The sequence below is a fragment of the Mangifera indica genome, chromosome 4 (assembly GCF_011075055.1).
Source record: "Mangifera indica cultivar Alphonso chromosome 4, CATAS_Mindica_2.1, whole genome shotgun sequence".
NCBI classification, from domain to species: Eukaryota; Viridiplantae; Streptophyta; class Magnoliopsida; order Sapindales; family Anacardiaceae; genus Mangifera; species Mangifera indica.
Genome location: NC_058140.1, coordinates 19,265,783 through 19,281,921, shown reverse-complemented (window position 1 = coordinate 19,281,921; position 16,139 = coordinate 19,265,783). Strand labels below are relative to the sequence as shown.

Below are 16,139 nucleotides of genomic sequence, written 5' to 3'. Positions count from 1 at the left end.
CATAATTCTCAGAGCCATAACAAGTGATTACTCCGGTGGCCGTGGGTGAGCCTGCACGTCTCAGCGGCGGTGTCCAGCTTTCGATCTCTATAACCGTAACAACAAACAACAGAAACACAAACCATATAATCTTCGTACCTGAAAACCAGATTCTCAAGAAATACATACATTACAGCTTGAAATTTGGTTCATACGGTAGCTTATTCATACCTGAAAACCAGCTTCGACCCATGAAAGGTGCAAGAGTGACATGGAGAACGATTCCCGACAGGACGAAGCATATAAGCGCTGTTGTTAATTTGCTCTTCATAATCACTTGCAAAATTGTTAATTGCTATGGTGAATTTAGATACTGATGTTACAGGTAAAGCTGATTAGGCAGGAAGCTTATTCATAATCTTATCAAGTATATATGCTTAAATTTTATCAAGCTTGGTTGCCTGTTGGTAGTGATGATGGCCTATACCGTAATCAAATGATTTTTTTTATGGAAATAAGGCAATTATAAGAGCAGAATAAAATTAAAAACCCAATAATGCATTAAGAGTGTTTCCAAAATCAGGTGTTAGTAATTCTGGAATGTAAAAATTAAATTAGTTTCCTAATACAGGCAAATTACCAATTGAAGTTTCTTACATGAAAGCCAAGGCTGTAAAAACTAAGTGAGTTTCCTAATATAGGCAAGTTACTAATTGAAGTTTCTTACATTAAAGCCAAGGGTCCATGGCTAAGTAACTAAGAAGATACAAACAAACTATGAAATATATGATATGTTATCGTTTAATTATTGAATATATTTTATTCTTAATTTAATTAGTTATTGTTATGTCAATTAACTTTGATAAAAGTTGCAAGTGGATTTTATAACCAAAATATGTAAATATTTTAGAAGATATCACTTCACTTTTAAAGCCAAATTTTATTATGAATTTGTCTTTGTGTGTCAATTTTTGTTTTCAAAAAGCCACAAAAAAACAAGAGTGTCATTTATATTAAGGGAAAATTTTAACCAAAGTTTTTATTGATATTAACCAATCCTCTAAGATTTCTGAAATAACTGAAATTGAAAATAAATTATAATTAAAAAGAGATATTATCACTTGCCCAACCTTTTTTTTTTTTTTTTAATCAAAATAACTCAATAGTTAGGTTTTCCTTTTTACCAATCACTTACAAACTACAATTTTCTTGTCCATTGATCTCTTGGTTAGGGATGACAATGGGAAGAGACGGGGCTGAATATCTTATTTCCCATTCTTGTTTTTGTCTCTGTAAGAGATATCAATTTTTGTCCATATTGCAAAGTAAAAATGTTTCTCCATCCCCTGACTATAGAAAAAAATCTTCTCCTCATTCTTTACTTGTAGGAAAAAGATTTTTCTCCATTCCCATACCTGCGTGGAATAATCTATTCTTCATATCTTCTAAGCACAATATAAACATATTAAATAATAAAATTAACTAAAATTAAAACCAACCTATTATTTTAAATGTTACAAATAATATTTATTAACCACTTTAATATATATAAAAAACTTAAATAAATTTGAAAAATATAAATAATATAAAATTTTAAAGATATGTTAGTTTTTTAAATAAAAATATAATATAAAATAGTGGAGACAGAGAAAGAGAGAGGCAGAGACAAAGTGAGATGAGGATGAAACACATATATCTCTATCTTTAACCCATTTTTAATTGTGGAGATGTCTTTTATCTCTACGACTCACCAGCACGAGCCGAGGACAAATCATTGGAGAATTGTTCTTGGAGGAATGGGTTTGGCCATGGATATAGACTTTTTCTAAGGGGGCTCGGAAATGAATGGAACTTTTTGAATTTGGTATTATCGTAGGATCTATTTTCATAAATCCATGTGAAATAAGACCTAGAGTTGCAGAAGTGAAGCAATGAGTGACGGTATAGTTGTCAACGTTTATTATGGGATGCTTACTAAAAGTTTGTAACAAAATCTGATACTTGTTTACCCACCAATCTTGAGCTTTGCTGATGAGAAAAACGAAATCTTGATCGAGAAAGACTGAACCGACGGTGATAAACAGGGGAATAAACCCGTCATTGAATTCATGCCAAAAGTTTCCGGTGTACCCACCTGCACTGAACGCTAGAGCTGGAACATTGTGTTGAATTTCACATTTTGGGCTTTGTGCGTCTGACGTTATTGTCAACTCCTATGTCCTCTTCATCACAGAATTCTCAAATTTCCGAGGGCATGGCCTAATCTTTTCTTTCAATGTTGATGGAAAGGCCATGGTAGAGGGATCCACAAGGAAGAAAGTAGAGGTTGTAGGGTCGAGAACAGTTGGACCGTTGATTGAGCATAAGTCATAATTTTGATGAGATCGGTCGCAAGTAATTAGTCTTCCCCGTGGGGATTGTAAAGCTGGTGGAGGAAGACGATCCAACACCGAGTCGTTTGCTGAGTTAAGTTTCAAATCCTTCACACCTGAAATCACAGCGGGAAGACTACTTTACATCCAAATAAAATATTTGCCGGTGCAATTAGTCAAATCAAATCCTATATATTATAATAATCATGATAGTTCATATCATCCTAGAGATTGCAGTTGAGATTTAAGATTCATCAGATTGATCTCTAACAAGAAAAATATTCTGGTAATTCTCAAAGCCATGTTCATGTTCAGTTAAAAACAAAAGATTTGTATCGTAAGAAGTGAGAAGCTGGTAAACTTCTTTGGTTGAGAGACATTAACAGCTTCGAGAATGGAGACAGCACGTGCAATTCGATAAACGAGGAAAAGTAAGCAAGTCTCTAACACATACCTTGATCGATTATCGTTTAATGTGATAAGTTTGTATTTGATATGACTGAAACGTAGTTTCTCTGGAACATGAAGAAGAACACAAAAAAGAAGCATAAACTCACTGACGCCAAATTTTGCCTCTTCATCGATTCTACTGTGTAAATGTACAGCGATGAATCTTCACTTCACCGGATATGCGTCTTCCACGAATATGAAAAGCCAGTTTTAAACTTTCTTAGTCAACATTTGTAGGTATCACGAAGGAGAAAATTATATCAGCCACTTCCATTGGTTGGCTTTGAGAGTTGCTCTTCCTAAACTGAAACAAGTCTACATATACATATAAGAGAAAGCAAGCGTACCTCTTCTACAACGAAGATTTATAGATGGATATTATCTCCTATGAGATGGCAAATTTTAAGATTTATGGATCTGAGCAAACGCTGTATGAATGAAGACATGTTGATAGAGAGAGTCGTGACAAGTTGTGGTTCGGTCAGCTCTGACGGCGAGAACCAGAGAAGAAAATGGAGATGATTGAAACCTTAAACCATCTGGTCAACATTAATTTGCAGCTTTTAAAACTATCAGAGACATCCCAATTGTTAGTCTCCCTCCATTAATGAAGTATTTGCATTTATATATGTATATATTTTATACGCCTGTTTTATTAATTAGATCCACACGTCACTAAATTTTATTAATGAATTTTGTAATCAACTTCAACAGTTATTACTAAACCAACGAAAGATAGGTTTAACAACTTAAGTGCTTACATTTAAACGAAAATGTTAATATATAAATATGTAGATTAGACTTTAACACAAGTTAATTAATTTTATATAATATGAGTTTCAATCTTTACATTTGTAAACTCTATATATATTTTCGACATATTTAAAATCATAATTTCAATATCATAAATTTAATTAAAACGTTTGGAAACAAAGGGAGTTTCTTAATAAATATAATTATTCTTATCAAGACATAAATCTTAACTCTTAAAAACTCTTTTGAAATTGTATTCATGATTAATTCCTTGGTATTGAATTTTGGAAGTCCTGGTAATTCATTAATACAGGGATATTACAATAATAATTTAAAAAAAAAAAAAAGTAAAATTTGATCGATGAACAAGGCTAAATTAATTATCCCTTCTTGTCCATGAATTGCTTCGCCTTCATATAAACTTGCTGTAAATATTCCTTAAATCTAACCAAGTCAAACTTCACATTTTGTTCCTTCAGATATATGGTCATAATGGCGTCCGACCAATTCTTCCCTCGAAATGCAACTGGGTCTTTTATTATTAAATCATTCTTATCATACTTTTCTACCAAGCTGGTCTCTTCTGCATTGATCTTATACTCCATGTAATCCAACCCCATAGCCCTAGCCGATTTCCCAAAGCACATCTCTGCCACCCCTTCAAGCCCCAACGGCACCACCTGCACCAGCACCGAACCCGGCCGGAGAAACAACGAATGTGTAAGAGCTGCACCATGAACCCCAACCATTGCATGGCTTGAATTCACAACGGCATAAGCTTCCTCCAATGGGGTTCTTGGAGTTGGCTTAAATACAATTACATCAAACCCTACTTCTTCAGCTACACGTTTAACTTCAGCCTGGTTTAAAATAACACGCCCAACACTACCTTTGCGACTCGCTAACACCAACCGCGGCCGAGAAATGTGCTTGGAGGGGTAGTTTCCGCCGTGGCCATTGGCTTTCTCCAGGAAAGCACGAAAATGGGCGAAAGTTTGTGAACTTGGCATCAATTTGGGGTTTATGGTCATAAATCCATGCGAAATTAGGCTCAAAGTGGCAGAATTAAAACAATGAGTGGCATTTTCATTACTCAGGTTTATGACAGGGTGCTTACTAAACGTCTGCAATAAATTTTCATACTTGCTGACCCACCGATCACGAGCTTCGGTGATAACAAGAACAAAATCTTGATGTTCAAAGACTGAATTGACTGTGACAAAGAGGGGAATTATCCCGTCGTTGAAATCATGCCAAAAGTTTCCATTATACCCACCTGCACTGAACACTAGAGCAGGAACATTGTGTTGTACTTCACATTTTGGGGTTTGTGGAGTCGCCGCTATGGTCAGCTCTTTGATCTTCTTCATCGTGAAAGCCTCCCATTTCCGAGGGTAAGGTCTAATTTTTTCGACGGGGGAAGGCCGGGATGCGGCGGAGGGATCCACAAGGAAGAAAGTGGAGGTTGTGGGTTGGAAAACAGTCGGACCATTAATCATGCATAAATCATAGGAGTGATGAGAGCGATCGCAGCTGATTCGTCTCTCTTTGGGAGATTGCAAAGGTGCCCAGTTGCTTGTTGATTTACGTTCGAAATCCCTTTTATCTGCAAACATGAAAATGTTAACATATTATTGGATTTAGAATCTCCAAAGTTCATGATTTTTAATTGTTCAGCCACATGCCCATGCTACTGCTATTATCCTATGAAGATAAAACAAAAACGTGGTGAGATGTTCAATTCTGTGGCCGGTTTGCCATCTGACTCAATAGTCAATGCATTGAAATTTCTGCATGTCAAAAAATATAAGGGGCACCCATCCGAACCAACAACTCTATAGAATTAGATAAGACAAGTCACTGTAATCAATGAATAAGATAAGAAAAAAGTTTAATTTTGATATATTATTAAAAAAATATAAATTTATATTCATTTATATATAAAATGTTCTCTTTTATCACTTAAATTATCATTTGAGGTTAATGTTAAAATAATTTTGTTGACATATAATTTATTGTGTTGAGAATTAACAAACATTATTTTAGTGTCATCCAAGATTAAATTTGAATGAGCTTTTAACAAACATTATTTTAGTGTCATCCAAGATCAAATTTGAGCAAGCTAGTTTAGGTTGGAATAATAGTTCAATTCGATCAAACCCAGAATAAATAGTCATCGTTTTCAATTTGAGTTCAATGAGCGAAATATATTTTAACTTTAAAAAATATTTTTAAAATTTAATTTTTTGAATTTTTTCTAATAAAAAATATGAAAAGAAATTGAATTGTATTACAAAAGAAAAATAGTAATATTATTTATAATAAATGAAGTGTTTTGTTAAGGTTTATCTCAGTAATACGAGTTTTTTTATAATTCAATTGAGAGTTTATTTATAATTTATAGAGTAAATTGTTAAGCTGCATATTTCCTAAGTGTGATCACTTTACAAAAAACATATCTTAGAAAAATATAATTTAATAACTTAATTCATTAATTATAAATAAAATTTCAACTAAATTTAAAAAAAATCTCATATAGTTGATATGAACTCTAATAATTTATTTAATCCATTATAAATAACTTTATTATTTTCTCTTTTCAACATAATTTAATTTTCTTCCATATTTTATTTTATTTAAAAATATATATTTTTTTAAATTAATAATTAATAAATTTAAATTTAATAATCAAATTTTAAAAAAATCACAATACCTAGCTGAACTTGAGCTTGGATTTGACTCGTCATATTGAGCTACATTTGAACTCTATCAAAAGTTATTAGCTTGAGTCACCACAATTATTAATACAACTAAATTAAGATAAATATATAATCACAAATTGTGGCAAAAACTTAAATTAAATTACAATATTAACTATATATAATAATTAACCCAATGTTTCGGAGATCACTAAAACGACATTAAAATTATATATCTTCATCTTCATGTTATTGATCCTGGAGAACCAATTGAGCACTTAACTAGTAAAATATTCAGACATTTCTTGAACACCAAGTAATGCCAACTGGGAGACAAATTTTCCGGCATTGACAATTTGTAAATGACAGAATACATAGCATGAACATGTTCAATAAACAACAGAAAGCTTTCGAACACATACCTTGGTGAATTCTGGTTGAATGGGATACTTTTAAATTTAATGTGGGTGAAAGGCTGCTCTGGAAGATGAAGAACACAAAGACGACGAGGCATGCAGTCACTTTCGGCAAACATTGGTACTTCATCGATACAACTAGATATATTAAACTCTTATGATCTATGGATCTTCAGCTGGCGATGACACTCAATTTGAAGAGTGATCATCAGCTTTCTTGCTGATTGAAGGAGCTGTTTTCCCAGAAGAAGAAGGAACAAGTGATGAAAGGAAAATATTTAGAGAAGAATTAATAATCCTTAAGATTTATAGCTGACGGAGAAAGTATGAGTTGGGGCTATAGATCTGACTACCCTGGAAAGAAATGGGAATAAAAATGGAAACCCTAAAGGCCTAACCCATATGTGGGGCAAAGTAGGCAATATTGAGAGCTTTTAAAATTAAGTATACCAGACACCCAATTGTTAGAGTCCATCTGTATAAATTATGGTTGACTAATTATATTAAAAATATATTTTTTTTAATTTTGGTTTTGCAGTTGAAGGATGGATACTGGAAGCCAAATCAAAGAATTGTAATATATAAATTTTTTTCAAGTGTCAAGTGTCAAGTATACCATATTTGGTGGTGACTTGACTTTCTCGAAATGAAATGAAATTTGTGAGTTAGAGTAACGTGCACATCAACAGAGTTGAAAATTATTATTTTTTTAAAAAAAGCCAAACGACTTATTCTCACCAAGGTTTAGTCCTTTCCCAAAATTTCACTTCAAGAGTTTCAAAATTTTAATTATTCACTCATGGATCAACGTCTGTTAAAATTTTTTATTAGTTATAAAGATAAAATTATTATTTTATCACTAATATTAAAATAAATAAAATTGCATCTTATTTTTCTTCATCAATTTAAAAAATTAACAATTTTTTTCATCTAAAAGTTTGAAAAATTCATTTTCCCATGCTACGATTTACATTCTTTCCCTTCATTATTTGACAATTGGACTCTAACCGAACCTGCCATCATTCATCCTTCTCCCTTTGTTACTGTTGATTACGCCAAATGAAGGTTGATGAATCCTCGGGGCAACAAAGTTCATTGAAGCCCAAAGACGAAGAGGCCAACTTCTCCAAATCCTTTGCATTTTTCATCAAATCGGCTCAAGACAAAACCTTTGTCGTTCTATTCATCTTCTTTTGAAGCCAAATCAATAAAAAAAATTGATAGATTCTCGTTGTTCGAAGCCGATTCAATGAAACCTCTTTGTTGTTGGGCTTCGTCTCATCAGTGCTACTTCATCTGTCGTAGGACGTCATTGGTGTTGGCAAAGAGAGAGGGGAGGAGAATGGTGGAGATGGTGGCTATTATCATTGCTAGAGAGAAGAAAACCCTAAGAGTTTTTTTTTTGGGGGGGGGGGGGGAATGCATTTTTCAAAGTTAAGGCTGGGGTGAAATACCACTTTTCAAAATCTAGAAAAATAAGATAAAATTATATTTTTTTAATATAAAAGATGAAATAACAGATTTATCTTTTATCCTAATAAAAAATTCTAATAGAAAATGACCTATGAATGAGTGTTGTTGTTATAATAAAAAATTCTAATAGAAAAATATAAAAAATGAAATAACAGATTTATCGAATTAATGAAATCTCGCAAATATGTTTTTTGGAATAAACTAAACCTTGGGTGAGAATAAGTCTTTTAGCCAAAAAAAAAAAAGCTAAAACTTGTTCAAAGATCGAGTGTTCACTTATTGTTAGAGTTTGAATGAATTGTCTGAGAAATTATATTCATAGTTAAATGGTTATTGTTAGGACTTTATCTTCCCCTTTGAATTGCCCTTTGGACTTTGTCTCCTCACATAAAACAAATCTCATTACCTTCATTCGATGGTGGATGACACTCAGCTTGCCTCTTAGACTTTTCAAGTTGTTACATTGGTTACATATGGTGCCTAATTAGACTTTCTAACCACTTCATTGAAAGAACTTAATGTCAAAATCAATAAGCAATATCAAAGGGAATTTTCAAAAAGGGCTAGGCATCCAAGAATCATATTAGTTAATAAATCAGCAATAATTATATTTATTAGTTTTTTATTAAAACAATATTATGCATACCTATTTTAAATATACAAATGGATATACATTAAATTGAACTATTACCGTAAAAATAAGGAAAAACAAATATCTTATATAGAAATTCACATTACATGAAATTACAAAATACAGTGCCACTCCAAATATGCACCACTAGGGTCGGTCACTAATGTTTGCAACAATGGGAAACTAAATCCTGTGGTAAGGCAAATTTGAAAAAACTTTAGGATAAAATTCTAAATCGACATATGTGATTCGTCGGATAACATTTCCTATATTTCATATAGCAACACCGGGAACAAAGTAAGACACACGTCACTTCTCTCAACTGATAAATCTCTATACTGGGAGGGAAAGTGTCTGTTACCTCGTAAAAGAAAATATTAATTTCTATATCATTTCTAGAATCATTCAATTTCATTTTTTATATTTAAGAAGAATTTTACATTCTCACAAATGACAAACTATCCTTCCATTTCCATAAATTGTTTGGCCCTCTTATGCACTTCCTTCATATATTCTCTAAATCTAACCAGATCAAAATTTACATTTTGCTCTTTCAAATATATGTTCATAATAGCTTCCGTCCAATTATTTCCTCGATAAGCACCTGGATCTTTTATCACTAGCTCGTTCTTGTCATACTTTTCTACCAAGGTACTCTCCTCTGCGTTAATCTTATATTCCATGTAATTCAACCCCATGGCCCAAGCTGACTTTGCAAAACAAACCTCCGCCACCCATTCCAGCCCTAACGGCACCACCTGCACGAACACCGAGCCCGGCCGAAGAAACAATGAATGTGTTAGAGCTGCACCATGTACCCCAAGCATTGCATGACTTGAATTTATAAGAGCATAAGCTTCTTGCAAAGGGGTCTTAGCAGTTGGTGTGAATACAATAACATCAAAACCTACTTCTTCTGCAATACGTTTTACTTCATCTTGATTTAATATAGCACGTCCAAGGCTACCTTTTCGACTCAGCACCACAAGCCGCGGCCTGGCAACCAGAGAATTGCGCTTCAGTGTTGGGTGGTTTCGGCCATTGCTATAGGATTTCTCGAGGAAGGCACGAAAATGGAGGAATGTTTTTGAGTTTGGCATCAATGCAGGGTCTATAGTCATGAATCCATGTGAGATAAGACCCAAAGTTGCAGAAGTAAAACAATGAGTGGTGTTATCGTCGTCCAGCTTGACGATAGGATACTTGCTGAATGTTTGTAACAAATCTGCATACTTGTTTACCCACCAATCGCTAGCCTTACTGATAACAAGAACAAAATCTTGATCAGGGAAAATTGAGTTAACGGTGATGAAGAGGGGAATGAACCCATCGTTAAATTCATGCCAAAAGTTGCCGGTGTACCCCCCAACGCTGAATACCAAAGCTGGAACATTGTGCTTTACCTTACATACTGGGATTTCGGGGCCTGATGTTATGGTGAGTTCTTTGATTCTTTTCATCACAAACTTCTCCCATTTTCGAGGATAAGGCCTAATTTTTTCCACAGTTGAAGGCAGCGTTGAGGTGGAAGAGTCAAGAAGGAAGAAAGTAGATGTTGCAGAGTCGAGAACTGTAGGAACAGTGATCTCGCATAAATCGTAATTATGGTGAGATCTGTCGCATCTGATTTGTGGAGATTGCGGTGGTAACGCAAGAATTTGGTCCATCCTGGTTGTTGATTTCGGCGCTAAGTCCTCTTTACCTACAGCCACAGAAATAATATTTCAATTTTGGACGAAAATAACATTTTTTTCTTAACTCTTGACATCAGTTCACATGTTTAAGAGTCATTCTAGTTATTTATCCAATTTTTTCTGTCAATTCAGTAATCTTATTAACTTGTACAGTTCCTAAGACAAGTGATACATATAATTATAGGACAATATTATACATTAAGTTTTTGAGTAATCAATTAGTTACTTATACATATATCACGTAATAATATATCATTTTAATATTTAATTGAAATACTAAAAAATGAGTGTACTTAAAGGTTGAGTTTCAGTCTACAATAAACAAAATTCAATAAAACTATATAAATTCATTTTAGGTATATAAATATATATACGTTTGTATATGTCATTATATAATTAAATGATTTTGAATTAATGATAAAGTAACACTCAATCATATGATGACATATAAGTATGTATACAATTATGTATCTAAAGTTGATCATATAGCATTGCTCAAACGCAATTATATAAAAAAAATAAAATGAATAATTGCCCCAGAAAATATAATTTATGAGACCTTATATTTATCGACAAGCAATCGTAACATGTATAAGTTTTATTATAATAATATTCTAAAGAGTATAATTAGGCAGAAGGATACAAAAGGTGTTGAAATAATGAGATGTAGCTAGCGATCTAAATTTGGTAGATACCTTGTCTCAATTTACATATTATATTATTATCAATCCCTGAGATTAAGCACTAACTGCTAAAATATTCTGCATTTCTCATGCACCAAGTAATACCTACTTGCACAGGGGAGAAATATATGAAGCTTCCGAGTAAACATGCGCAAAATTTTAACCTAAAAAATTAAGATAAACATTTGTAACGCATACCTTGATGAACTCTCGTTGAATGTGATAGATTTAATTTCGATGTGATGTAGAGGTTGCACTGGAACATGATGAAGAAGACGATGAAGACCAAACATGCAGTCACCGTCGCCGCAGAGTTTTGTTTCTTCATTGATACTAATTGTATAAATGATATAAATAAAAATTGATCTTCACAGAGGATCAACTTCCAGCAGCTTCAAGCTTCCTTATTCAACGTCAATGCGATCTGCGTATCGCCTTATCACGATTTTACACTCAGAAAATCCGCCTAAAAGAAGAAGAAGAAGAAAAAATGAAGACGAAAAACTTGTGAAATTAATCAGATTCATATATATCTGAGAAAGAGAGTACCTGAGCATTTTGAGACGTTGAATCTTGAAAGAATCAAACCTCTGCTGCAGCAGTTATGGTGATGTATGTGATATTGACACGGACATACCTACCAAATGATTGAAAGTCGATGGCGGAAGGATGGAGGCAAGAGAAGCTAATTTGAAGGAAACATATACGTGTCAAAACAACAGTGGATTCTATGAAAGAGTTGTGTAAGTTGAATCGTTTATATATACAACCAATAGCAATCGAACATGTGCACTGAGAGGTTGGCGCGTCCGCTGCAATCACTGTTTGCAACGACGCTGATGCTGCCTGCATAAACCGTTGAGTTGTCATTTTTTGTATTAATAAACATGCGTGCAGGTCGCAACTTACCGAATATGTATTAATATTTAACGGACTTAAAAGGGTTGTTAATTAAAATAGCGGGTTCATACAAATTATTTTATGGATAATATTATGGGTATAATTGTGTATAAATAATAAAATATTATTATATTTATGTATAGATAGATTTAATTTAATGTTAATAAATTATTATTTGTGTATAATATAATTTTATTGTTATTTTATTATCACATTACTATATTTTTTGAAATGTAAATTATAAAAAATAAAAATAAAAGTGTAAAGTTGGTATGTTAAATTGATGATCCAACCAAAAGGGCAAAGTGGTAAAACTAATATTGAAGAGATATGGATATGGTGGGAGCGGGTGCAGGTGATTATCTGACAAAAAGCAACACAAGTAAATAGTAAGGTTACATACTAGATTGGGTAGGTCCCACTCACACATCATTATACACCATCATTTAATCCTGTCCTTCCTCCCCCTCTTCGGTCTTTTCCAGTATACGTCATAAATGAATTTTTAAATTATATTTTTACTGTTAAATATGAATTTTTCTGTTCAACATTTTTATTATTGAGAGGAAAAAAAACTATTTTCCACCCTTTTTTAATAACATTTTTTCATTTTTTTTAATTCAAACATTAGTTTTACGGTTAATCAAATTTTTTATGCAAAATATACAAATGTTATAAAATAATGCATTTATATTTCTATAATATAAAAAAAATTTATCAACTTAAATATTTATCATTTTTTATTTTTAATTTAAAAATTATAATAACTCTTATTTGTCTTAAAATTAGTAATATTATATATATTTATTTTGAGTATACAAATCGATATAAATTTATATATATCATTACATAATTAAGTGTTATTTTATCTTTAATTCAAAATCATCTAATTATCGTATAATGACACAAATAAATATATACTCATTTATATAATCAAAATAAATACACATAATTTTATTAATTTAAAATATGGTAAAATCACAGATTCCAATGCAATTTTAATTAGAATTATATCATTCTAGTATGATTTTGATTGAATTACACTGATTTTAATTGAATCACACTATTTTAGTACAATTTTAACAATTGCCAAAAAAGATTTAAAATGTTAATTTATTGTTTATAATTATTAATCTTAATATTAATATAAAATATATTCAATAAAATTTTAGGAATAAAGTTTTATCTAGAGTTAAAAAAAATAAAAGTATTTTTATCATACCTATTTTAGAATTTAATGAACTTCTCTAATAAAGTCTCATAAAAGATGGAAAAATTTAGTGTTTAAATTTCTTACTGGGATCTTAGCTTCTATCAAAAACTTAAACCCAAATTGTTCCAAGATAAATAAATTTTAAAGTTAAAAAAAATAACTATTTTTTATCTCCATGCCATTAAATATCTAAAATCGGATTTTCAGGGAAATGTCCAACTTAGTTTCAGGCCGCCTTCGGCTCAGAAAGGGGCAACCCGGCCCAAAACAACGGCTCAGCACTAGGAAGAGTGTGGGCCGGGGGGAATTGCCAGACTGCCAGCATAATAAAATGAAAATGGCGTTTTGTTGGTTAAAATTAAATGAAGAAATGGGCCCACAATGGGATGTGATGTGATGATGTGTTACTTGAATACCTTAAAATGGCCACACTAGAGAATAAAATTCTATACCTTTTTAAGACCAAATTTACAGATTTGACATCACGCCAATCAAACCTTAATGTTATAGTGACCGATATCACTTGTGGACCCTAATGTCAGTAAAATTTCAAACCCACCCAATTTGAAATCAACCAATAGCACATATTATTCACTATTTAACTTCAATTACATGTTGAAATCATATTAAATTTCAATAATTATTCACATTTATTTGTATAATTATATAAAAAATTTGAAACCTGATTTTTAAATATTTAAATAATATATTATTTTATAATTAAATATTATTTTATTTTTAATTTAAAATTATTTTTTAATGTAATAGTAAAATACAATTGGAATTTGAAAGAATAAGAATGTGGCAGTAAAAAGTGATGTGTGAAAGCAGAAACAGAAAGGGCGGTGCGTTTTGGAAGAGAAACAAACAGTTACTTTCTCGAGAAAGCAGGGGAAAAAGCACTTTGGGAGTCGTGCTTCGTGACTCAATGTCAAATAAAAGTGGGTCCATCCTTTTCAAGAGGGGTAATTCGGTCATAACATTTTTTGAAGGGTTGTATCGTTATTTATTCAGAAAAGGAGGGGTATTGGCTGTGTTGTGCGAAGGGGGAGCCCAAGGTTCATGGACAAAAGATCCACATGGGGATCTGAGAGTGTGAGTCAATTGGGTTTCGTCTTTGAGAGTTTTATAATATTTATTTAATAATAACGCCAAAAGACTAATTCCCACCAAAGATATAATCAAATCTCAACTCAAACACTTCAGTTTTTTAAACTTAAACACTCATCCATCCCTAATTTTTATTAAAAAATTTTGTTACAAGTAAAAATAAAATTACTATTTTATTAAAAATATTACAAAATATTTAATTTTATCTTATTTTAAAAATTAATAATTTTACTATAATCTCAACTTTATAATTTTAAAAAATAATTTTCTTCCTCAAATTTTACCATAGTCTCATCATAAAATTCTATCCACGATAATCTGATTATGAGGAATCTTCTCAAACAATCCCCAACTATAACGGCTTATCTCCAACATCAATCTTTACATCGATGGAGACAAAGAGAAGAAGTGACGTCTTTTTGTCGATGGAGACGAAGAGATTGATGCCAAAATGAGCCATTATAGTTAGATAGTCACTAGAAAGGAAAAATGAAACTTGGGGATTTATGAAAAAAATGTCATTTTTTAAAACTAAAAAAAGTTTAGATTAGAGTGAAATTGTTATTTTTAAAATCAGGAGAACGAGATAAAATTATATTTTTTTAATATTTATAATAAAATAATGATTTTACCTTTGATCTTAATAAAAATTAAGTAATGAATGAGTGTTTTGGTTTTAAAAAAGGGAAAATGACTATTTCCCACCCATTTTTTAGGCTGATTCCAAACTGATACTCACGGCAGATCAAAACCCATTTTTCTCACCCATGACCAAACTACCGTCTAATTTCTCAGTTAGGGATAGGGGCAAAATCGATATTTTACTGTTTAAAACCTCAAAACTTTAAAATTTCACCATTTCCCCCTTCCAAGTTTTAAAAACTAACAACTCAACACATCCTCAAAGTTTAAAAAGTTTAATTTCACCCCTAGGGTTTGCTTCATTTTTCGGCCACCATCAACGGCCAACCCATTCCACCGATCTCGCATCTTTGACGACAAAGGACGATGAAGGACGACCCTTCGTCGCCCAGATCTGGACAACGAAGCGTCATCCAGATCTGGAAGAGCAGATGAAGGATGACGCTTCGTCGTCCTTCTCCATCGCGTCTAGACGATGCAACGAGCGACGAAGCGTAGTCCTTCGTCATCTAGGTAGAGCGACGAAGAGAGATCTCATACCACCGTTATCGCTCCAAGAGAAAGAGGAAGCGGTGACAACGTCGGAAGATGAAGTTGAAGAACGAGGTGAAATTGCTATTTTTGAAAGTTATGGAGGGCGGCTACATTTTGAAAAATATGGAAACCCTAGGTTTGGGGATAAAAATGTTACTTTTTAAAGTTTAAAAACTTTAGGTAAAAATAAAATGTTAGTTTCTAAAACCTATGAGGGGTGAAAAACAATAATTTTTATAAGTTTTTAATAAAATAGTAAAATAACTATTTTACCCTTCCCTTTAACAGTAAAAATAGATGGCGGTTTGGTGGGAAAAATGGATTTTAATCTGTTGTGGGTATAGATTTGAGAATGGGGTAAAAACATTGGTGGGAAATAGTCCTTTACCCTTTAAAAAACTAATAGATATGATTAAGGTTTCTCAATACCTTAGGTGGGAAAAAGTGCTTTGGCCTAATTAAAAAATATATATAGTAAGTACGGACTGTCTTCGAATCTCACACTATGAACTATCCTAGTGGACTTCCCTTTCCCTATAAATTACTATTTTTTAAAATTTAATTTCAACCACTTACTTTTAATCCTTAAT

At 32.2% G+C, this 16,139-nt stretch overlaps 2 protein-coding genes across 2 annotated transcripts; both read right to left on the bottom strand.

Annotated features, from left to right (window-relative positions):
- Window positions 1-3,934: 3,934 nt before the first annotated feature.
- LOC123214369 (xylan glycosyltransferase MUCI21-like) lies at window positions 3,935-5,170 on the bottom strand. Its single transcript, XM_044634110.1, has one exon. It carries the CDS (start codon window positions 5,168-5,170, stop codon window positions 3,935-3,937), a length of 1,236 nt encoding a protein of 411 aa, XP_044490045.1.
- A 4,061-nt stretch (window positions 5,171-9,231) lies between these two features.
- LOC123214368 (xylan glycosyltransferase MUCI21-like) lies at window positions 9,232-10,440 on the bottom strand. The gene has a single exon (XM_044634109.1). The coding sequence runs from the start codon at window positions 10,438-10,440 to the stop codon at window positions 9,232-9,234; it is 1,209 nt and encodes a 402-aa protein (XP_044490044.1).
- Between the last annotated feature and the right edge of the window lie 5,699 nt (window positions 10,441-16,139).